We start from the raw sequence: 24,141 nt of genomic DNA on the forward strand, positions 1-24,141 counted from the left end.
TGTCTGTCTGTAACGGATATACCGCGGCGCTGATTGGTCAAGCCCGGCCGGTCGCGACCAATCAGCGCATTCGAACGACGCACGCCTCCGTCGGGAGATCTGCAGCGCAGAGATTCTAAAATACCCGATGCGTTAGAATCGGGCCATCATCTAGTATGTGTATATACTAGTACACACACCCCTTCCACATATGTGGCCGTACTCTGTGGATGGGACTTCCAATCTGATACATCACAGACGAGCCTCACACAGGTTCAGTACAGCTCCGGTTCTGCTACATCTGCAGTGCTGGCCCGCCCGTTCTCCCCGGAAGGGCGCTATACCGAGTGTATACACAGCCGTGTACAGTATATACAGCGCACACTGTTACCTGTCCGTGGCAGCAGGGGGCATCCCTCCCCGAGTCTCCCCGCAGGTTCCTGGGTGACACACCGTCATTACATTGGGGAAAGCATTTATGCAGGGGGCATTTATGCACACTTTATCGAAGTACAGTTTATCAAAGTACTGGCAGTTATAACATGGCAGTTAAACAGGGCAGGAGACAGGTAAGACATTTATATACATCTACTCCCTGTACATTTGGAGTACAACAAATATATACCATATGCATTTGTGTAATTTATATCCTGGCCGTTGCATTCACACACATCCACCGCCCTGGCATTAACTCTCTACACTCCATCCATATCGGCCCCTCGCTTCTTTCCTCTCCTATGTATAGCACTCACGCTCTTTCCACATTGTTAAATTGCACAGATCCAGTCAGTCCCCCCATTCAACATAAGAGACGCTCTCACAAATCACTTAACCATCTGCTCACTCTTTCTATCCTCCTTCTCCTAGTCGCAGGAGACATTGCTCCCAACCCTGGTCCCCCATGTTATAGAAAGTCAAACCCCCCAACTGCTACATTCAGAAACCCTTCTAATCTTATTAATAGTCCTTGCATGCCATCTGTCTCTCTTAATTGTGCACTTTGGAATTCTTGCTCAGTGTGTAACAAACTCTCCTTCATTCATGACTTTTTCCTTTCTAATTCTCTTAACCTCCTGGCTCTTACTGAAACTTGGATCCAGCAGTCAGACACTACCGCTGCTGCTGCTCTTTCATATGGTGGACTACACTTCTCTCATACCTCAAGACCAGACAATAGAGCAGGTGGAGGGGTTGGTCTGCTTCTATCACCAAAATGTACCTTTCAGGTTATCCCTCAACTACCCTCACTAGTCTTCCCTTCTTTTGAGGTCCATGCAGTCAGACTCTATACCCCCTTCTCCATGCGAGTGGCGGTGGTGTATCGTCCTCCCGGCCCCTCCCATCAGTTCCTGGATCATTTTGCCACTTGGCTTCCACATTTTCTCTCCTGTGACATCTCTACCCTCATCATGGGATATTTCAACATCCCCATTGCTCTTCCCCTCTCCCCATCTGCTACTCACCTTTTATCCCTAACCTCCTCGTTTGGCCTTTTGCAGCTTACTAATTCTCCAACGCATGAAGACGGAAACTCCCTCGACTTGGTCTTCTCTCGACTTTGTGCAGTGGATGATTTTACAAACTCCTCTCTCCTGCTCTCTGACCACAATCTTCTTTCATTCTCTATCAAGAACTGCCAGGCTGTTCAGGTCACCCCCACTGTCCATACTTATAGAAACATACAGGCCATTAACACCCAGAAACTTACGAAGAACTTGCAGTCTTCATTGGCCCCTATCTCCTCCCTCTCATGTCCTGATTCTGCACTGAAGCATTACAATTAAACACTTCAAAGTGCCCTGGATGAATTTGCACCCGCTATAAATCGAACACCACAACACAGACGGCGACAACCCTGGCACACCCTGCAAACACGTTTCCTGCAGCGGTGCTCCACGTGCGCCGAACGTCTGTGGAGAAAATCCAATCTACACGAAGATTTCATCCATTATAAGTTTATGCTTCGAACATAGAACACTGCCCTTCACCTCTCCAAACAAACCTATTTCAACACCCTCATTACCTCACTGTCCAATAACCCGAAACGTCTCTTTGACACTTTTCATTCTCTACTCAACCCAAGAGTACAGGCCCCAACCACGGAGCTCCGAGCTGACGATCTGGCCAATTACGTCAAAGAAAAAATTGACCAGATCCGACAGGAAATTATCTCCCAATCACCTCATACCATGCACTGTCCTCCCTCCCCCACTGCATCTAGCTCACTCTCTGATTTTGAACCAGTCACAGAAGAAGAAGTAAGCAGGCTCCTTGCATCTTCTCGCCCAAAAACTTGCATCAGTGACCCATTTCCGTCACATCTCCTCCAGTCCCTTTCCTCTGCTGTCACCACTCACCTAACTAAAATATTTAACCTCGCTCTCTCTTCTGGTATCTTTCCCTCCTCATTTAAGCATGCCATCATACATCCACTACTTAAAAAAAACATCCCTCGACCAAAACTGTGCCACTAACTATAGACCTGTCTCTAATCTTCCCTTCATATCTAAACTCCTGGAACGCCTGGTCCACTCCCGTCTTATCCGCTATCTCTCTGATAACTCTCTTCTCGACCCTCTCCAATCCGGCTTCTGCTCCTTACACTCTACTGAAACTGCCCTCACTAAAGTCTCTAATGATCTACTAACAGCTAAATCTAATGGTCATTACTCCATGCTAATTCTCTTGGATCTCTCTTCAGCATTCGACACTGTGGATCATCAGCTCCTCCTCACTATGCTCCGTTCCATTGGCCTCAAGGACACCGTTCTCTCCTGGTTCTCCTCCTATCTCTCTGATCGCTCCTTAACTGTATCTTTTGCCGATTCCTCCTCCTCTCACCTTCCCCTTACTGTTGGGGTTCCTCAAGGATCAGTCCTAGGCCCCCTCCTCTTCTCTTTGTACACTGCCCCTATTGGTCAAGCAATCAGTAGATTTGGTTTCCAGTACCATCTCTATGCTGATGACACCCAATTATACACTTCTTCTCCTGACATCACGCCAGCCTTTCTAGAAAACACCGGCGATTGTCTAAACGCTGTGTCTAACATCATGTCCTCACTATATCTGAAACTTAACCTGTCAAAGACTGAACTCCTTGTGTTTCCTCCCTCTACTAATGTACCTATACCCGACAATGCCATTTCTGTGTGTGGTTCCACTATTACTCCCCAGCAACATGCCCGCTGTCTTGGGGTCATACTTGATTCCGAGCTTTCCTTTGGCCCCCACATTCGATCACTGGCTCGCTCTTGTCATCTGCACCTCAAAAACATTTCTAGAATTCGACCTTTTCTTACTTTTGACTCCGCAAAAACTCTTACTGTTTCTCTTATTCATTCTCGTCTCGACTATTGTAACTCTTTTCTAATCGGTCTCCCTCTTACCAAACTCTCCCCTCTACAATCTGTCTTGAATGCTGCAGCCAGGATCATATTCCTCACCATTCGTTACACCGATGCCTCTACCTTGTGCCAGTCATTACACTGGCTACCCATCCACTCCAGAATTCAGTATAAACTTATTACCCTCACCCACAAAGCCCTCCATGGGTCAGCACCACCCTACATCTCCTCCCTTGTTTCAGTATACCACCCTACCCGCGCCCTCCGTTCTGCTGATGAACTGAGGTTAGCATCCTCATTAATCAGAACCTCCCACTCCCGTCTCCAAGACTTTACACGTGCTGCGCCAATTCTTTGGAATGCACTTCCCAGGTCAATACGATTAGTCCCCAATCCCCACAATTTTAAGCGTGCCCTGAAAACGCATTTATTCAGACTGGCCTATCGCCTCAACATATTAACCTAATCTATCCCTGTGTGGCACAGCCAAAAGTTTTACCATAACCAGGTTCCCCGCATCATGTTCCCACATGCTTTATGCATCCATTAGCCCTCTGTGTCTGTACTGATACACACTTAACATTATGGCTGGTCCATACAATCGGGGCAACTGTTACCACCCACCTTTCGTGTCTCCCTTTTTTCCTCATAGATTGTAAGCTTGCGAACAGGGCCCTCATTCCTCTTGGCATTTGTTATAATCTATGTGATTATTGTTATGCTGTAATGTCTATTGTCTGTACATATCCCCTCCGAAATGTACAGTGCTGCGGAATATGTTGGCGCTATAGAAATAAAATTTATTATTATTACAGTGTAAGGGCTGAGCCTGCGGTCGGTGCGGCCGCCAGGTCAGCTTTATATATATATAAACTAACTGTGGTTAGTTATAACAAATTATAATGATTATCCTTCATCCCAAAGTCCAGTGCCCATATACCCATCATACATCATACATATCCTCCATCCCATAGTCCCATGCCCATATACCCACCATAAATATCCGCCATCTCATAGTCCCGTGCTCATATACCCACCATACATATCCGCCATCCCATAGTCCCATGCCCATATACCCATCATATATATCCTCCATGCTATAGTCCAGTGCCCATATACCCATCATACATATCCTCCATCCCATAGTTCCGTGCCATGGTGACTATGATCACAATAGGTTGCAACTATTCTCATGGTCGCCATGGCAACCTATTATGACATCATCGTCGCCATGGCAACCTATTATGACATCATCATTGACACACACACATACACTTGTTTTTAATTGTTTTTTTATACATAGTAGACAAGCTGAAGAGCCCGGTGTTGCCCGGGCATAGTAACTAACCGTGGTTAGTTATAACAAATTATAATGAATATCCTTCATCCCATAGTCCAGTGCCCATATACCCATCATACCTATCCTCCATCCCATAGTCCCGTGCCCATATACCCATCATACACATCCACTATGGTATGGCGAATAACTGCCCAGGCATAGTAACTAACTGTGGTTAGTGATAACAAATTATAATGATTATCCTCCATCCCATAGTCCCGTGCCCATATACCCATCATACATATCCTCCATACCATAGTCCAGAGCCCATATACCCATCACACATTCTCCATCCCATAGTTCCGTGGCCATATACCCATTATACATATCCTCCATCACATAGTCCCGTGCCCATATACCCACCATACATATCCCCAATCCCATAGTCCCGTGCCCATATACCCATCATATATATCCTCCATCCCCTAGTCCAGTGCCCATATACCCATCACACATCCTCAATCCCATAGTCTCCCTTGATCAAATACCCATTATGACATCATCGTTACCATGGCAAACATTATGACATAACCGTCACCATTGCAACCTATTATGACATCATCGCCATGGCAACCATTATGACATCACATTCGCCATTTCAACCTATCATGACATCAGCATCGCCATGGCAACCATTATGACATCATAATGAGGGGCGGGGCTTGACACACACACATACACTCGTTTTTATATATAGTAGATGACAGAGTCACTCGTCAACTATCCAGAATTCCTCCAGTGTCGCTCGATAGTGTCGGCTGTGCGCTGCTCACGCCTAGCTGCTCCCTCCTCCCCTCTCACTCTGTCTCCGGAGTGGATGTGCTCGGCGTTAGACCCGCTCTCCCAGCGCAGGCTTCTCCTGCTCACTGGAACGGCCAGTGACAGGGGCTCCGGTGGAAGGAAGATGGCGGTCGAGGGCATGATCCTTACTAATCACGACCACCAAATACGCGTCGGGGTGTTGACAGGTAAATGACGCAGTGGTGCAGGTTGTGCAGTGTGTATGTGTCCTGCACCTACCATCCATTGACATGATAGCGGCAGCCATAGGGACTCCAGCCGGCAACCAAAAATGGCACCTGGCTCATTGAAGAGAGAGATCAGTGCAGTATGTGTGTGTGTTCATCCGCATGTCAGTGCTGCACGGTGCACCCACCAGGATGGTACCTCCCACCCCGGGATCCTCAGTGTAGCCGTAACAGCCAGAGCCGTGATAGCAAGAGGCGTGACAGTCCGATGCAGCCGTGATAGCCAGAGCTGTGACAACCCAGTGCAGCCATGATAGCCAGAGCTGTGATAGCCCGGTGCAGCCGTGATAGCCAGAGCCGTGACAGCCCCGATGCAGCCTCAGCATAATGTGGGCCATGTGGACGAGGCTTTGCGTGTGGAGTGAGTGTGGCTATGTGGAGTGGGCGTGGCTTGATACATACACACACACACACACACATACATACACTCAGCTTTATATATATATATATATATATATATATATATATATATATATATATATATACACACACACACACTCCTCACCCCAGCGGGTCAGCTTCTCGGCCAGGGAAGTATAGACTTGGCTCATTAGAAGGATGAGGACTAAATTCACCATCGAGCTGCTGATATTTGCGATGTTCCCAGCCTGAAATACGAAAATCACAAGACGTGAGAATCACCCTCATCAATGGGGAAACATACAATGAGATTTGTATTAATGGGGCGATATTTCACGCTACTTACAGTGGGTTACAGAAAGTATTCAGAGCCCTTTAAATTTTTCACTCTTTGTTTCATTGCAGCCATTTGGTAAATTCAAAAAAGTTTATTTTTTTTCTCATTAATGTACATTCTGCAATCCATCTTGATAGAAAAAACAGAAATGTAGAAATTTTTGCAATTTTATTAAAAAAGACAAACCGAAATATCACTTGGTCATAAGTATTCAGACCCTTTCCTCAGACACACCTATTTAAGTGACATGCTGTCCATTTCCTTGTGATCCTCCATGAGATGGATCTACTCCTTCATTGGAGTCCAGCTGTGTTTAATTAAACTGATAGGACTTGATTTGTAAAGGCACACACCTGTCTATATAAGACCTCACAGCTCACAGTGCATGTCAGACCAAATGAGGATCATGAGGTCAAAGGAACTGGCCAAGGAGCTCAGAGACAGAATTGTGGCAAGGCACAGATTTGGCCAAGGTTACAAAACAATTTCTGCGGTACTCAAGGTTCCTAAGAGCACAGTGGCCTCCATAATCCTTAAATGGAAGAAGTTTGGGACCACCAGAAGTCTTCCTAGATCTGGCTGTCCAGCCAAACTGAGCAATCGTAGGAGAAGAGGCTTGGTGAGAGAGGTAAAGAAGAACCCCAAGATCACTGTGGCTGAGCTCCACAAATGCAGTAGGGAGATGGGAGAAAGTTCCACAAAGTCAACTATCACTGCAGCCCTCCACCAGTCGGACTTTTATGGAAGAGTGTCACGACGGAAGCCTCTCCTCAGTGTAAGACATATGAAAGTCAGCGTAGAGTTTGCTAAAAAAACACATGAAGGACTCACAGACTACGAGAAATAAGATTCTCTGGTTTGATGAGATGAAAATAGACCTTTTTGGTGATAATTCTAAGCGGTATGTGTGGAGAAAACCAGACACTGATCATCACCTGCCCAATACAATCCCGACAGTGAAATGTGGTGGCAGCATCATGCTATGGGGGTGATTTTCAGCTGCTGGGATAGGATGAGTGGTTGCCATTGAAGAAAACATGAATGCGGCCTAGTACAGAGATATCCTGGATGAAAACCTCTTCCAGAGTGCTCTGGACCTCAAACTTGGCCGAAGGTTCACCTTCCAACAAGACAATGACCCTAAGCACACAGCTAAAATAACAAAGGAGTGGCTTCGGAACAACTCTGTGACCATTCTTGACTGGCCCAGCCAGACACCTGGCCTACAACTAATTGAGCATCTCTGTAGAGGCCTGAAAATGACTGTCCACCAACGTTCACCATCCAACCTGACGGAACTGGAGCGGATTTGCAAGGAAAAACGGAAGAGGATCCCCAAATCCAGGTGTGAAAACTTGTTGCATCATTCCCAAGGGTGCTTCTACTCAATACTGAGCAAAGGGTCTGAATACTTATGACCATGTGATATTTCAGTTTTTCTTTTTTAATAAATATGCAACAATTTCTACATTTCTGTTATTTCAGTCAAGATGGGGTGCAGAGTGTACATTAATGAGAAAAAAATGAACTATTTTGAATATACCAACTGGCTCCAATGAATCAAAGAGTGAAAAGTTTAAAGGGGTCTGAATACTTTCCATACCCACTGTATATTAATGGGATGGTACATACCATCCAGGCATCATCTACAGTAGAGATTTGGTTGGCGGTGTCCCCATTGTGCCCCGGCCGTCCGTGTTGCCTACCTGTGTCATGAGGATGCTGTTTCCTGTGTGATACATCATCATGCTGATGATCCCTCGATACATGATGACCGACACCAAAAAGATCATGACCACACACAGCTGCAATGACAAAGCGCATTGTCCAGTGACTCCCCAATGTATCCGAGTCCACCTCATTATGGTCCTGACCACAGGACTAGGAGAACGATCGCCCCCTCATAACAATGAATGATGACCTACAGCTCTGGCAAAAATTAAGAGACCACCACATCAAAACCCTGTCATGAGTATCCCATTTTCCAGACCTGAACCCAATTGAAAACCTCTGGAATGTAATCAAGAGGAAGATGGATAGTCACATGCCATCAAACAAAGAAGAAATGCTTACATTTTTGCGTCAGAAGCAGTGTGAAAGACTGGTGGAAAGCATGCCAAGACGCATGAAAGCTGTGAATAAAAATCATGGTTATTCCACAAAATATTCTGAACTCTTCCTGAGTTAAAACATTAGTATTGTTGTTTCTAAATGATTATGAACTTGCTTTCTTTGCATTATTTGAGGTCTGAAAGCACTGGGTTTTTTTAATTTTGACCATGTCTTCTTTTCAGAAAAAAACAAACAAACTTTATTGCTTAGAAATTTGGAGACATGTTGTCAGAAGTTTGCAGACTAAAAGAACAAATGACATTTTACTCAAAAATATACTTATAAAGAGAAAAATCAGACAAACTGAACATTTGAAAGTGGTCTCTTAATTTTTGCCAGAGCTGTATATTAGTGGTGATGATATTGGATCACCTTTAACCCCTTTACCCCCAAGGGTGGTTTGCACGTTCATGACCGGGCCAATTTTTACAATTCTGACCACTGTCCCTTTATGAGGTAATAACTCTGAAACGCTTCCATGGATCCCATGTGGTGAGAACTTTGAACCCACAAGGGCTTCACAGAAGTTTATAACGTACAGCCGTAAAATTAAAAAATCAAATTTTTTCCACAAAAATTATCTTTTTTTCACCCCCAATTTTTATTTTCCCAAGGGTATCAGGACCCTAAAAGTTAGTGTGCAATTTGTCCTGAGTAAGCTGATACCCCCACATGTGGGGGTAAACCACTATTTGGGCGCATGGCAGAGCTCGGAAGGGAAGCAGCGCCATTTGACTTTTTTGGCTGGAATTGGGATTGGACGCCATGCCGCATTTGGAATGCCCCTGATGTGCCTAAACAGTGGAAACCCCCCACAAATGACACCATTTTGGAAACTAGACCCTCCATGGAACTTATCTAGGAAGGGAAGTAGTGACGTTTTGGAATGAAGACTTTGATGGAATGGTCTGCGGGTGTCATGTTGCCTTTGGAGAGCCCCTGATGTACCTAAACAGTGGAAACCCCCCACAAGTGACCCCATTTTGGAAACTAGACCCCCCAAGGAACTTATCTAGATGTGTGGTGAGCACTTTGAACCCCCCCAGTTCTTCAAAGAAGTTTATAATGCCCGGTCGTGAAAATAAAAAAAATCATATTTTTTCCACAAACATGATCTTTTAGTCCCCAATTTTTTTATTTTCCCAAGGGTAACAGGAGAAATTGGACCCCAAAAGTTGTTGTCCAATTTGTCCTGAGTACGCTGAAACCCCATATGTGGGAGAAAACTACTGTATGGGCACAAGTCGGGGCTCGGAAGGGAAGTAGTGAAGTTTTGGAATGCAGACTTTGATGGAATGGTCTGCGGGTGTCATGTCGTGTTTGGAGAGCCTCTGATGTGCCTAAACTGTTGAAACTCCCCACAAGTGACCCCATTTTGGAAACTAGACCCCCCAAGGAACTTACCTAGATATGTGGTGAGCACTTTGAACCCCCAAGTGCTTCACAGAAGTTTATAACGCCCAGGCATGAAAATAAAAAAATCATTTTTTTTTTCCACAAAAATGATATTTTTGCCCCCAAATTTTTATTTTACTAAGGGTAACAGGAGAAATTGGACCCCAAAAGTTGTTTTGCAATTTGTCCTGAGTAGGCTGATACCCCATATGTGGGGGTAAAACACTGTTTGGGCGCATGGCAGAGCTTGGAAGGGAAGGAGCACCATTTGACTTTTTCAACGCAGAATTGGCTGGAATTGAGATCAGACGCCATGTTGCGTTTGGAGAGCACCTGATGTGCCCAAACAGTGGAAACCCCCCCAATTCTAACTCCAACCCTAACGCAAACACACCCCTAACCCTAATTTCAGCCCTAACCCTAGCCCTAACCCTAATGGGAAAATGGAAATAAATACATTTTTTTATTTTATTATTTTTCCCTAACTAAGGGGGTGATAACGGGGGGTTTGATTTACTATTTATGGCGGTTTTTATATTTGGCAGCTGTCATACGCTAAATGACGCTTTTTATTGTAAAAATAGTTTTTGCATCACCACATTTTCAGAGCTATAACTTTTCCGTATTTTGACTCACCGAGTCATGTGAGGTCTTATTTTTTGCGGGACGAGTTGGTGTTTTTTATTGGTACCATTTTTGGGCGTGTGACATTTTTTTATCGCTTTTTATTCCGACTTTTGGGACGCAGAATTAACAAAAAAACAGCATTTCAAGAATTTCATTTGGGGGGTGCGTTTACACCGTTCCGTGTGAGGTAAAATTGATAAAGCGGTTTTATTCTTCGGGTTAGTACGGTTACAGCGATACCTCATTTATGTCTTTTTTTATGTTTTGGCGCTTTTATGCAATGAAAACAATTTTATATAAAAAATAATTATTTTTGCATCGCTTTATTCTGCGAGCTATAACTTTTTTATTTTTTCGCAGATGACTGCGTGGCGGCTCGTTTTTTGCGGGACAAGATGACGTTTTCAGTGGTACCATGGTTATTTACATCCGTCTTTTTGATCGCGCGTTATTGCACTTTTTGTTCGGCGGTATGATAATAAAGAATTATTTTTTGCTTTGTTTTTTATTTTTATTTTTTAAGGGGTTCGCTAAAGGGGTTAACTAATGGGACAGTTTTACAGGGCGGGTCGTTACGGACGCGGCGATACTAAATATATGTACTTTTATTGTTTGTTTTTTTATTTCCAAAAAATGAATTTATTAGGGAACATTTTTTTTTTTTTTTATTTATTTAGCGATTTTTTATAAATTATCTTTACACTTTTTTTTATTTTTAAATTTATTACATTGTCCCAGGGGGGACATAACTGTCATGTGACAGATCGCTGATCTGTCACATCACAGATCGCTGTGACAGATCAGCGATCTGTCACAGGTAGTGCAGAAGGCTTCCTGATGCCTGCGCTTTGCAGGCAGTGAGGAAGCCAACTCTCAGCAGGCCCCCGAAGGTCCCTGCTGCTGCCATATTGGATCCGGGGACCTGCAGGGAAGGAGGCTCCCACAGCAGCGCTGCACATTGCGCTGCTGCGGGGGTCTCAGGGAAGCACGGAGGGAGCCCCCTCCCTGCCGATGCTTCCCTAAACCCCCGATACATTGCGATCGTGTTTGATCGCAGTGTGCCAGGGGTTAACGTGTCGGGGGCGGTCCGTGACCGCCCTTGACACATAGTGCCGGGTGTCAGCTGTGATAATCAGCTGACATCCAGCCGCGATCAGCGGCGCTCACCCCGTGAGCGCCACTGATCGCGCTAGACATACTATCCCGTCCCCGGTCATAGGGGCCCGGGTATCGTGGACGGGATAGTACGTCGGATGTCAGGTAGAGGATAACTCACAATCAGAAAAGCTTTATGCCATATAGTCTCACCATAATCACAATAACCATGGAACCAGTAAGGATCCTGGAGAGTCGATCCCTCTCTGGAAAATATGGTTCTTTGACTCCAGTAATCGGATTCTGCTCCATCTGCGGAGCCATCGCAGCAAACTCTGGTCGAGGAGGTTCCTTGTGAAAGAAAGAAGAGAGGACTTCATGAGCTCCAAGAAGAGACTGATATAAGGAGGTCCTGATCCATGAGCATCACTGTGCCCACCACTGTCATGCTAGCTGGCAGTTGTGTAAGCCTACAATGATCATTAACTGCTGACCACCCACTAGAGGATCATCCATTATCACCTCATCCTCCTGGAAGTCCATACAGTCCCAGTGATGAGACAGTGTGGCGTTTTTTCTTTTCCAGTACTCCAAGAAGGTTACTGCCCAGAAGGACATGAAGATGCTGAAGAAAACGGTCCCAGGGTGGTCAAATAGGTACCCGACCTGAAGAGGGCACAGATAGGTAATACTGAAACTAAGGGGCCTTGTAATTGCTAGGAGTGATTGACGACCACGTACCTTGGCCATGGGGCAGATTTCGGAGATGTACCAGTTCTTACAGGTGTCACATAATGGACACATCAGATACTTCTTCTCGCTCTGACATATTTCCTGCCTGCGGAACACAACACACAGCTTTCTATGACTCTACCTTTAGTATGACCCATTGACCCACAGGGCCCAAGACAGGACATGCCCTCACACTCACGCTGCAGTGTTAGTACCCATGGTCAGGACGCCAGAGATGAAGACGCACGTCCCAGTCACAGCAGCTGGAAGCAACCAGGCCGTGTAGAACCCTGGAAAGAGAGGACAATGGGACATGATACTCAAAATCCCCATGATCACTGCAGGTACATGTGATGAGCCCGCCCTAAGCTGGATGTTGGATTCGAATATGGGGTGAGTGATCTCCACCTCTGGATCTACCGAAATTCTGGATAAACCTGAAGAACAGAGAGGAGATCACCTAAAAATGATGTGTCTGATCTATGTGGATGCTCCCTCCGGTAAGCACTATTAGGATTGTGGACGCTCTCTTAAGGAAATGTGAGCTCTAGAATTGAGTGAATACATGAGATATACCCAGCCAAGCGAAGTATATAGCCACCTTCTCCCCAAAATACTCCCGAATGTGGTCCAAGGGCTGATACTTGTACCACTGGGACCAACGGGACCAGTACTGGTAGAGGATCTGTCGTGGGTTCAGGCTTTCTGGGGCCACTTCATACTCCGGCAGCTCATAAGGGCCCTGTAAGAAGAAAACAATGGATAGTATCATAAGGTCCAGTGGTCGGTATTATGTGCTGAGATACAAGCAGGGTCAGTCCTGGTGTTAGGAGCCACTAGAAAGATATCTTAGTTTTGGCTACCTCCACTGCAGCTAAATGTGAAATTAGTCTTTACTGAAGAAACAGCCCACTCCTCTCGTTTTATGTCTACAGCTCCAATGCAGAGTTATGTTTCTCCATGATTACAGACTACGAGCCAAGTGTCTTCCTATCGTCCTATCACTGTCCGTCTGCCATCCATCGCTCCAGGCTCGTGACCTTTCTTGCCATTTCTTGGTTGCTATCCTCCGTGACGGCGCTGCTCACCTCATGAAGGGGAAACGCTGCGGTGTAAATTCCTTCCTTCACCATCCGCTCCACACCGACCTCCGCATGTTTGCGTTTTCCATAAAGAGTGCGAGAAAGGATCTCATAAAGCTGTGACCGAACAAAGGGGAAGACATGGGAAAGTCACCACAGGATCCGACACCATCCGGACTTCTGCACAGAGGAGAATCCACTCACAATCCGACTTCTCTGAGTGTTAGTGAAGTACGAGGCCTGACACTCGCTGCCCAGGAACCTGACAACCCAAGACCGAAGACACTCAGAGTTTGCAGATAGCGAGCAAAATGTGCACAACATGAGAATAGGAGAATTGTGATGTTCAGTCAGAGCAAAGTGAGAGAAGGAAAAGAGTCTGATCTCTGATCCCATTGCAATATAGGATGTAGAAAGCACAGCTCAGGAGTGTAATACAGGGTGTAACTCAGGATCAGTAATGTAATCTATGTACACAGTGACTGCACCAGCCAAATAGTGAGTGCAGCTCTGGAGTATAATACAAGATGTAACTCAGAATCAGTACAGGCTCAGTAATGTAATGTATGTACACAGTGACTGCACCAGCAGAATAGTGAGTACAGCTCTGGGGTATAATACAGGATGTAACTCAGGATCAGTAATGTATGTACACAGTGACTGCACCAGCAGAATAGTGAGTGCAGCTCTGGAGTATAATACAGGATGTAACTCAGAATCAGTACAGGCTCAGTAATGTAATGTATGTACACAGTGACTGCACCAGCAGAATAGTGAGTGCAGCTCTGGGGTATAATAAAGGATGCAACTCAGGATCAGTAATGTAATGTATGTACACAGTGACTGCACCAGCAGAATAGTGAGTGCAGCTCTGGAGTATAATACTGGATGTAACTCAGGATCAGTAATGTAATGTATGTACACAGTGACTGCACCAGCAGAATAGTGAGTGCAGCTCTGGGGTATAATACAGGATGCAACTCAGGATCAGTAATGTATGTACACAGTGAGTGCACCAGCAGAATAATGAGTGCAGCTCTGGAGTATAATACTGGATGTAACTCAGGATCAGTAATGTAATGTATGTACACAGTGAGTGCACCAGCAGAATAATGAGTGCAGCTCTGGAGTATAATACTGGATGTAACTCAGGATCAGTAATGTAATGTATGTACACAGTGAGTGCACCAGCAGAATAATGAGTGCAACTCTGGAGTATAATACTGGATGTAACTCAGGATCAGTAATGTAATATATGTACACAGTGACTGCACCAGCAGAACAGTGAGTGCAGTTTTGCTCAGGTAATTGTGGGTGTGGTTGTTAAAGATCCTGCTGTGTGCTCCTGCGGTCCTGAGTTCCACCACCTCTCCACCTGGGGACCTGCCCTCTCTCTTACCCAGGGAGGGAGTAGGTTTCCTGGGATGAGTGAAGGATCCAAGTCCCAGGCTTCTGTTTCCCGGACTAGGCTGGCGGGGTGGGGGGCAGAAAAAAACAGCAACCGGCCTGCACATTAGAGGACTCGGGGGTGAGATGCTCCACCAGGAGATGCAGCAATGTGGCTCCTACTCCCTCCGGTCTGCAGAGACCCAAAGAAGCCGCAAGGCTTCCAACATGGAGGAGAAGCCTGCTAGCGTGCAAGATGGTGGTCCTTCCGGAGGAAAGCTGAGTTCTCACTGAGGTTAGGCCGACCTCACTGAGGAAGGTTGGAGGCTTCAGAGACCCCGGGAGTATATGTCTACCTATGGCTCCCTGGTCATGAGCCACATCTGTGAGTATGAAGATGCAAGCAAGACCTTCAGGAGGCTCCTGGAGGAGCTGCGCCGCACAAGCGCCAAAGCTGCAGGTTCCTACAAATCGAGGAAGACGCAACTCCAGGCGGAAGAAAAGAGACTTAAGCTTGAAATTAATGAGCTGGAGGTGAGGAAAGCTTTTTCAGAGAAAAACGTGGACCAACTAAAGAAAAACTGCTGAATGAAGACCGATTCAGAGAAATGGCTGACACCAGAAAGCAAAGGCATGTGGGGCTGCAGATTAAGAGCCAGGTGGATAATTATAATGAGTTAAAGGATGACCAGCAAAAAGCCCCACCTGGCAGCCTGCAAAGTCACCCGCAGGCCACATGCAGCGAGCTCCCTACAGGACATCTGGGCACAGTTCTGCCGGCTCTGGGGATGCCAGTGACAGCGGTCAGGGAGGTGCACTAATGGCAGAGATTAAGCTCCTGTAGTCCCCAGTGTGCCTTGAGAACTCCCATCTTGGTAATTACTTACCGGAGGAGGGACCATGGGGCCAGAAGAAAAAGGCAAAGAAGACCACCAAGCCAAAGCTGCAGGAAGCGGTAAGCTATGTGTATGCCACCCTCTCTGTACCCCGAGTCAGCTGCAGGGTCAGCTCGCTGTGTAAGCCCCGTTGCCCAGCCCAGTCTGGGTTCTGCTGTGGAGCCGGTGCAAAGGTGTGGACAGATTACAGACCATGGTAGTGAGGTGCAGAGCTCCGTCTCTGCTTGTAGTAGAGGGGACGTAGCAGGAGATGCTTCGGCTGAGGAGGCTGGACGAGGGCGGCCCGCGGCGGGCCAACAGTCAGGCAGCGATACTGTGGTGCGCTCTTCAGTGGGAGGGGGGAGCGGCCCAGTGTCGGGGGCTATCTTCAGTATCCTCGGCGCCCCTGAATGCTGTTGCCACTTTTCACTTAGTTGAGAAGCGGCGGCAGTGTGAAGGGGTTGCCGCGGTTGGGAGTTCCAGTCCTCCCAAAGTCCTATTCTGTGTTGGCGCCGCTGGTCAACAAGATAATGATATAAAGGATCAGCGGCGCCTCACATCAGCAAAAGATCAGCGGAGAAAGCTGTGAGGCTGATTCTGCTGGGGAAGGGACTAGCAGGGGTGAGAGAGCTGAGGGGCTAAGGAGGAAAAGCAATAAAAAGACACCTGCCCAGCTGAGGCATCTAAACAAGCGCAGACAGGAGAGGGAGCTGGGCGAGTCCCGGGCTACTGGGGCGGCCCCTGTCCTGGACGCCAGTCTTGCTACTGAGGGATGATGAGTTGAATGAGGAGGTCAGGAGGATCCACACGGAGGAAAGCGCCACTTCCTCAGAATCCTCCCATTATGAAAGTTTTGATGAGGATAATAGGCAGTGGCTAGAGGACAAGCGTAAGCTTGGCACCAAAAAGAAGAGAAAGAAGGGAGATAAAAAATCTTTTCCTGCTCTGACCAAAGTACCTAAGGAAGGAAAAACTGACTTCCCTCTGGTTGGTCTTTCTAACCGGTTCCATGCCCTTGAGAACATCTCTTCCTCTGAGGAGGAAGCTGAGCTTGAGGTTCCGGCTTTGGCGGGGCTTACAGAGGGTGCCGAGTCTCCTTCTCCTAGGGATGTAAGGTCCTTGGTGGGAGGGACTGGCCTGGAGTCCAGAGACGATGACGATAAAAAGAAAAGACATGTGGGAATGGACACCTCTGTGTTGTTAAAGTGGGGGAAGGATTCCTCCTCTGAGGCAGAGGATAAGGGGAGTGGGAAGAAGGAAACCACCTAACTCAATCACCAATGATGACAGTACCCACTCTGTTGATGCTGGCGTCCATTAATGTCGCCAGCATAAAGTCAAATACAACTATATTTGCGGCCTTTGATTTTCTCAGCCGGGTTGAAGCTGATATTTTCTTTTTTCAAGATACCAGGCTGCCAAACATGGCAGATGAGTTTAACCCCTTTACCCCCAAGGGTAGTTTGCAACGTTAATGACCAGGCCAATTTCTTCACAATTCTGACCACTGTCCCTTTATGAGGTAATAACTCTGGAACGCTTCCATGGATCCCGGTGATTCTGACAATGCTTTCTTGTGACATATTGTACTTCATGATAGTAGTAAAATTTCTTTGATATGAATTACGTTTATTTGTGAAAAAAAACGGAAATTTAGTGAAAATTTTGAAAATTTCACAATTATCCAACTTTGAATTTTCATGCCCTTAAAACAGAGAACTATGTCACACAAAATAGTTAATAAATAACATTTCCCACTTTCCACATGTCTATTTTACATCAACACAATTTTGGAACCAAAATTTTTTTTTGTTAGGAAGTTATAAGGGTTAAAAGTTGACCAGCGACTTCTCATTTTTACAACACCACTTTTTTTACCACATCACATTTGAAGTCACTTTGAGGGGTCTATATCATAGAAAATACCCAAAATTGACACCATTCTAAAAACTGCACACCTGAAGATGCTCAAAACCACATTCAAGAAGTTTATTAACCCTTCAGGTGCTTTACAGGAATTTTTGCAATGATTAAAAAAAAAAATGAACATTTGACTTTCTTTCACAAAAAATTTACTTCAGATCTAATTTGTTTTATTTTACCAAGGGTAACAGGAGAAATTGGATACCAAAAGTTGTTGCACAATTTGTCCTGAGTACGCCGATACCCCATATATGCAGGTAAATCACTGTTTGGGCGCACAGCAGAGCTCGGAAGGGAAGGAGCGCCGTTTGACTTTTCAATGCAAAATTGAGTGAAATTGAGATCGGACGCCATTTCGCGTTTGGAGCGCCCCTGATATGCCTAAACAGTGGAAACCCCGCAATTCTAACTCCAACCCTAAACCCCAACGCACCCATAACCCTAACCACAAACCTAATCCTAACACACCCCTAACCCTAATCCCAACCTGAGAGGGATTACGGGAAGTACCGCTCACCCGACCCTTACAGAAACTGGAAGATGTCAGTGAAAAGTAAAGTAGTTACAGGACTGGTCGACACTACGGAGTCCCTGAGGTGATCCAGATCAGGGATCCTGGAGGTTGTCAGATCCTGATACTCGCACCTCTTGGGGAAGAGGGATATTGATTGGGATGAAATGTTGGCTTTCCTGGCCGAAGCCGTCCCCAAACCAGGGGGAGAACCCTCTATTGACGTTTTGACAGAAATGATCAGGGAAGAGGAAGTTAAGTTGGCGATTGAAGGGCTTGCCCCCAAAAAATCACCCGGTCCAGATGGCTTAACATCTGAATTCTATAAGACCTTTATGGACGCTCTGGTTCCCCTCTTGACTGAGGTATTCAGTGAGTGTCTTTCCTCGGACACTCTGCCAAAGTCAATGAGGAGGTCTGCCCTGATCATCTTGTCAAAGGGTAAGGACTAGTGATGAGCGAGTATACTCGTTGCTCGGGTTTTCCCGAGCATGCTCGGGTGTCCTCCGAGTATTTTAGCATGCTCGGAGATTTAGTTTTCTTCGTCTCATTTGCATGATTTGCGACTTGCAAACAGGCCGAATACATGTATGGAATGCCTGTTTGTTAGGGAATTCCTACATGTATTCAGCCTGTCTACAAGTTGCAAATCATGCAGATAAGACGGACGAAAACTATATCTCCGAGCAACCAAAATACTCGGGAGGACACCCGAGCATGCTCAGAAAAACCCGAGCAATGAGTGCACTCGCTCATCACTAGTAAGGACCCATCTTGTATTGAGAATTGGCATCCCATAGCGCTTCTCAATGCAGACAGGAAGGTTCTGGCAAAGATGCTGTTTAATCGGCTGGTGAAATTTGCACCCCGACTCCTTTCGGAGGCCCAGAAATGCTCTGTTCCAGGTAGCAGCACATTTAGTGCTGTGCTCTGTACCTGAAAGGCAGTGGAGCAGGGTAGGGCTGGTCATTGGAAGGGATACATGCTGTCACTGGACCAGGCAAAAGCGTTTCATCGGGTTAATCACAAGTACCTCTGGTCTGTCCTTCTGAGATATGGCCTGACGGGGAGGGGGGGGTTTGTTGATTGGCTTAAGAAATTGTACGATGGGGCAGTTTCCTGCTTGTGAACGGTTGGATTGGCAGCTCTTTTGAGGTTGGGTCTGGTGTTTGCCAAGGTTGTCCCTTGAGCCCGCTGCTGTACGTGTTTGCAATTGACCCACTTCATAGTAGGGTGGAGAGTGGACCGTTGGGCGAGATCGGGATGGACCGGGCAGCACCGGAAGCCACTCTGAGGGTGGTGGCGTATGCCGATGAGGTCACTGTTCTTGTTTCCTCTCATGAGGAGGCAGGGTGGCTGATTTCACAGGTACATCGCTACTCGGAGGCACTCGAGTCCAAGATCAACTAGGATAAGTGTGAGATTCTCTGGCTGGGAGGAGGTGATCCTGGTTTTGATCTCCCGGACACCCTTCCAGGACCCAAAGTCTCTGCAAAAGTCCTTGGCATCGAATTTGGCCAGGGGGATTACCCCAAACAAAATTAGGACAGCAGACTAGAGATTGCCACTCAGAAAGTGAACCAATGGAAAGGTTGGTCTTTGACCCTAAGGAAAAGTGTAAACCTGAGCAAAACTTACCCGCTCCCTTTACTGTTTTACCTGGGCAGTGTGTGCATCTTGCCGCAGCCTCTCTGGACTCGGGTCTACAGTTTGTTCTTCCAACTGTAATGGGAGAATAGACTGAGCCTGGTCAATAGGGAGGTTACCTACTGTACGAGGAGACTAGGAGGGTTGGGTATGGTCAACCCTGTGGTATTCCTTGTGGATACCTTCGTTAAGATCAGTATTGCAAACCTCTAGAGAGGGCTCCTCCGTGGGTAATCTCCTGTAGGGGATGGTTTCAGCCTTTCTTCCAGGAATGGGAGATAGAAGGGCAAGTGAAGGATCTTCGCACACCACATGGACATCTTCCGGCTTACGCTACCTTGGTTCTGAAGGTAATTCGCCGGTGGGGTCTGGGAATGTGGGACATTAGGACTTTGCCAAGGAAACTACTCGACAATGGGGTTCTATTGACCCATTTCCAGAGGCCTATAGCGCTCAGGGATTGCCCAAGTTGGGATCTTGGGGTGGGTTTGCATCTTCTGAATTCTATCAGGATCCCCTCTAAGTTTTGGGACTTAGCTTGGTGCTGCTTCCATGAGAAACTGTTTGAGCAACAATCTGAAGTGTAGGAGTTCTGAGGACAGGAATTGTCCTCGGGAGCATTGTGGTACCGTGCTGGAAACCATGGATCACTTCCTGCTTCGTTGTCCTTTTAACAAAGAGATGTACAACAGGGTGGGAGCCTCCATTGGCTAGACTCTCTTATGCGGAATGGACCTATTTAGCATTCGTAGACCTTGGTGGCCGGGACCGCTGCACCTTATTTCTAGTTAGCGGAGTGGTTAGGTATCACACGTGGAATGCACGGTGCTTAGTATCGACGCAACAGAAAATTCTCCCAGTGGACTATGTGTTTAGGACCATACGCTGTGACCTGGAGAAGGTGCGCTCTCTGGAATATGAGAGACTGGGCACACGTAGGGCCGCTCTCCTCTGGAGGGGCTTTTCTTTTAGTGTGCCCTAGTCTGACATCTCCTTTCCTGGTGGTGAGCTGCTGCTGACACTGTAGATTTTTGTTTTGTTTAGTTGGAATACAGTGATATAGGGCTGCAGGTGCCGAACTTGGGCTTTGTGGCTATTGTGGTGTTTGTTTCTGTATATATTGTACATAGGGATATAGATTTGCATGTAGGTGTTAGGTTGGGTGATGGGAAAAGGGGGGAGGTGGGTTTATTTTGCAGGATTATGGGACACTGGGCGGCTTTGGGGGAAAACACTGGCACTGCCTGATCTGACCTATGGACATGGATTGAGGCATGAGACACAGAACCAGCTCTCAGGTCAATGCAGGGGTTGGGAATGGTGGGCTTGAGTGTGGGGTGGTGATTAGCTTAGTCTTGTATATATGTGTGTAGTTTGTGGTTATTTTATTTAAAATTTAAAAAAAACACTAAAATAAATAAATGAAATGTATGTATATAGCTTTTGTTTGCTATTGTTTATTTTATTTGTTTGTTATTAGTTAGTTTGGTAACTGGACCAAAAGGTGTAAGTACTTATTATTAGTTATTATTCTGTATATATGTATAATATGTGTGAGAGGAAAGAATGAGCGGCTGGACCAGTGTTCATTATACTGATTATTTTTCTGGCTGATATTCTTCTTATTTCTGTTATTATTATTGTTATGTTTTTCATTTTTATAATAAAAGATCAACAGGATGTAACTCAGGATCAGTAATGTAATGTATGTACACAGTGACTGCACCAGCAGAATAGTGAGTGCAGCACTGGAGAATAATACAGGATGTAACTCTGGATCAGTAAGGTAATGTATGTACACAGTGACTGCACCAGCAGAATAATGAGTGCAGCTCTGGAGTATAATACAGGAGGTAACTCAGGATCAGTAATGTAATGTATGTACACAGTGACTGCACCAGCAGAATAGTGAGTGCAGCACTGGAGAATAATACAGGATGTAACTCTGGATCAGTAAGGTAATGTATGTACACAGTGACTGCACCAGCAGAATAATGAGTGCAGATCTGGAGAATAATACAGGATGTAACTCAGGATCAGTAATGTAATGTATGTACACAGTGACTGCACCAGCAGAATAGTGAGTGCAGCTCTGGAGTATAATACAGGAGGTAACTCAGGATCAGTAATGTAATGTATGTACACAGTGACTGCACCAGCAGAATAGTGAGTGCAGCTCTGGGGTATAATACAGGAGGTAACTCAGGATCAGTAATGTAATGTATGTACACAGTGACTGCACCAGCAGAATAGTGAGTGCAGCTCTGGGGTATAATACAGGAGGTAACTCAGGATCAGTAATGTAATGTATGTACACAGTGACTGCTCCAGCAGAATAGTGAGTGCAGCTATGGGGTATAATACAGGAGGTAACTCAGGATCAGTAATGTAATGTATGTACACAGTGACTGCACCAGCAGAATAGTGAGTGCAGCTCTGTAGTATAATACAGGAGGTAACTCAGGATCAGTAATGTAATGTATGTACACAGTGACTGCACCAGCAGAATAGTGAGTGCAGCACTGGAGAATAATACAGGATGTAACTCTGGATCAGTAAGGTAATGTATGTACACAGTGACTGCACCAGCAGAATAGTGAGTGCAGCTCTGGAGTATAATACAGGATGTAACTCAGGATCAGTAATGTAATGTATGTACACAGTGACTGCACCAGCAGAATAGTGAGTGCAGCACTGGAGAATAATACAGGAGGTAACTCAGGATCAGCAATGTAATGTATGTACACAGTGACTGCACCAATAGGGTCCCATCAAAATTCAATACTTTATTAAATACAAAGAATATAAAGACGGGTATGGTACAACGGTAGGGGCAGGGAATATTGCACACACCAAGTGGTCACACAAGAAAAAATGGGCATCCGAACCAAACTGCTCTGCAACTACACATATATACTATTGAACATGTAGGAAGATGCGGACTGCATTGCACATAATTAATCAAATGATATCAGAAAAAGATCTAATTGGCACCTACTAGCAACCACCTGTCATGATAATATGAATATACAAGTACTAAGCTAAGAGCAAGTGCTCATATTGAAGGACAACCGTCCATGACAAAAGTACATGCATAGTATGATGAGTCATAGCCGTTGCGGGTGCAATACAGGCAAAATACTAGCACACAGCAGCCTAAAAATCAAGCATCATAAATAAAGTATTGTTACCTGGATATAGCAGGAGGTGTAAGCAGAGGAGCAGGACCGTCAGCCTTTCCCCGACGCGCGTTTCGGAGCAAGCAAGCTCCTTCCTCAGGGGGCGAATTTTAATGGGACCCTATGACTGCTTTCAGTGTTTTCTCAGCATGCTTTTCTGCAGTTGGCTCTATACTTATCCATTAAAAATACACGTTTGAGTGGTAGGCGACAATTTGCCTTATACTTATTGTTATTTCCCTCATACATGTGTTATGTTTGCCACTATTTGCCAATATACAGTGACTGCAACAGCAGAATAGTGAGTGCAGCTCTGGAGTATAATACAGGATGTAACTCAGGATCAGTAATGTAATGTATGTACACAGTGACTGCACCAGCAGAATAGTAAGTGCAGCTCTGGAGAATAATACAGGAGGTAACTCAGGATCAGTAATGTAATGTATGTACACAGTGACTGCACCAGCAGAATAGTGAGTGCAGCTCTAGAGTATAATACAGGATGTAACTCAGGGTCAGTAATGTAATGTATGTACACAGTGACTGCACCAATAGGGTCCCATTAAAATTCAATACTTTATTAAATACAAAGAATATAAAGACGGGTATGGTACAACGGTAGGGGCAGGGAATATTGCACACACCAAGTGGTCACACAAGAAAAAAAATGGGCATCCGGATCAAACTGCTCTGCAACTACACATATATACTATTGAACATGTAGGAAGATGCGGACTGCATTGCACATAATTAATCAAATGATATCAGAAAAAGATCTAATTGGCACCTACTAGCAACCACCTGTCATGATAATATGAATATACAAGTACTAAGCTAAGAGCAAGTGCTCATATTGAAGGACAACCGTCCATGACAAAAGTACATGCATAGTATGATGACTCATAGCCGTTGCGGGTGCAATACAGGCAAAATACTAGCACACAGCAGCCTAAAAATCAAGCATCATAAATAAAGTATTGTTACCTGGATATAGCAGGAGGTGTAAGCAGAGGAGCAGGACCGTCAGCCTTTCCCCGACGCGCGTTTCGGAGCAAGCAAGCTCCTTCCTCAGGGGGCGAATTTTAATGGGACCCTATGACTGCTTTCAGTGTTTTCTCAGCATGCTTTTCTGCAGTTGGCTCTATACTTATCCATTAAAAATACACGTTTGAGTGGTAGGCGACAATTTG

General features: G+C 45.7%; 1 protein-coding gene across 3 annotated transcripts in view; it reads right to left on the minus strand.

Annotated features, from left to right (window-relative positions):
* ANO7 (anoctamin 7) overlaps positions 1-24,141 on the minus strand; it is an 87,642-nt gene that overhangs the window by 38,705 nt on the left and 24,796 nt on the right. For all 3 annotated transcript variants that reach the window (XM_073570239.1, XM_073570238.1, XM_073570240.1), the window contains 9 exons: positions 13,635-13,692; positions 13,437-13,547; positions 12,925-13,090; positions 12,548-12,638; positions 12,358-12,454; positions 12,139-12,282; positions 11,830-11,967; positions 8,094-8,192; positions 6,196-6,298 (listed from right to left, as the gene is read on the minus strand). In XM_073570239.1, the coding sequence (XP_073426340.1) occupies positions 6,196-6,298; positions 8,094-8,192; positions 11,830-11,967; positions 12,139-12,282; positions 12,358-12,454; positions 12,548-12,638; positions 12,925-13,090; positions 13,437-13,547; positions 13,635-13,692 (1,007 nt within the window). The remainder of the gene's footprint in view (positions 1-6,195; positions 6,299-8,093; positions 8,193-11,829; positions 11,968-12,138; positions 12,283-12,357; positions 12,455-12,547; positions 12,639-12,924; positions 13,091-13,436; positions 13,548-13,634; positions 13,693-24,141) is intronic.

The sequence above is a fragment of the Dendrobates tinctorius genome, unplaced genomic scaffold (genome assembly GCF_039654945.1).
Source record: "Dendrobates tinctorius isolate UK_male_01 unplaced genomic scaffold, ASM3965494v1 ptg000028l, whole genome shotgun sequence".
Taxonomy (NCBI): Eukaryota; Metazoa; Chordata; class Amphibia; order Anura; family Dendrobatidae; genus Dendrobates; species Dendrobates tinctorius.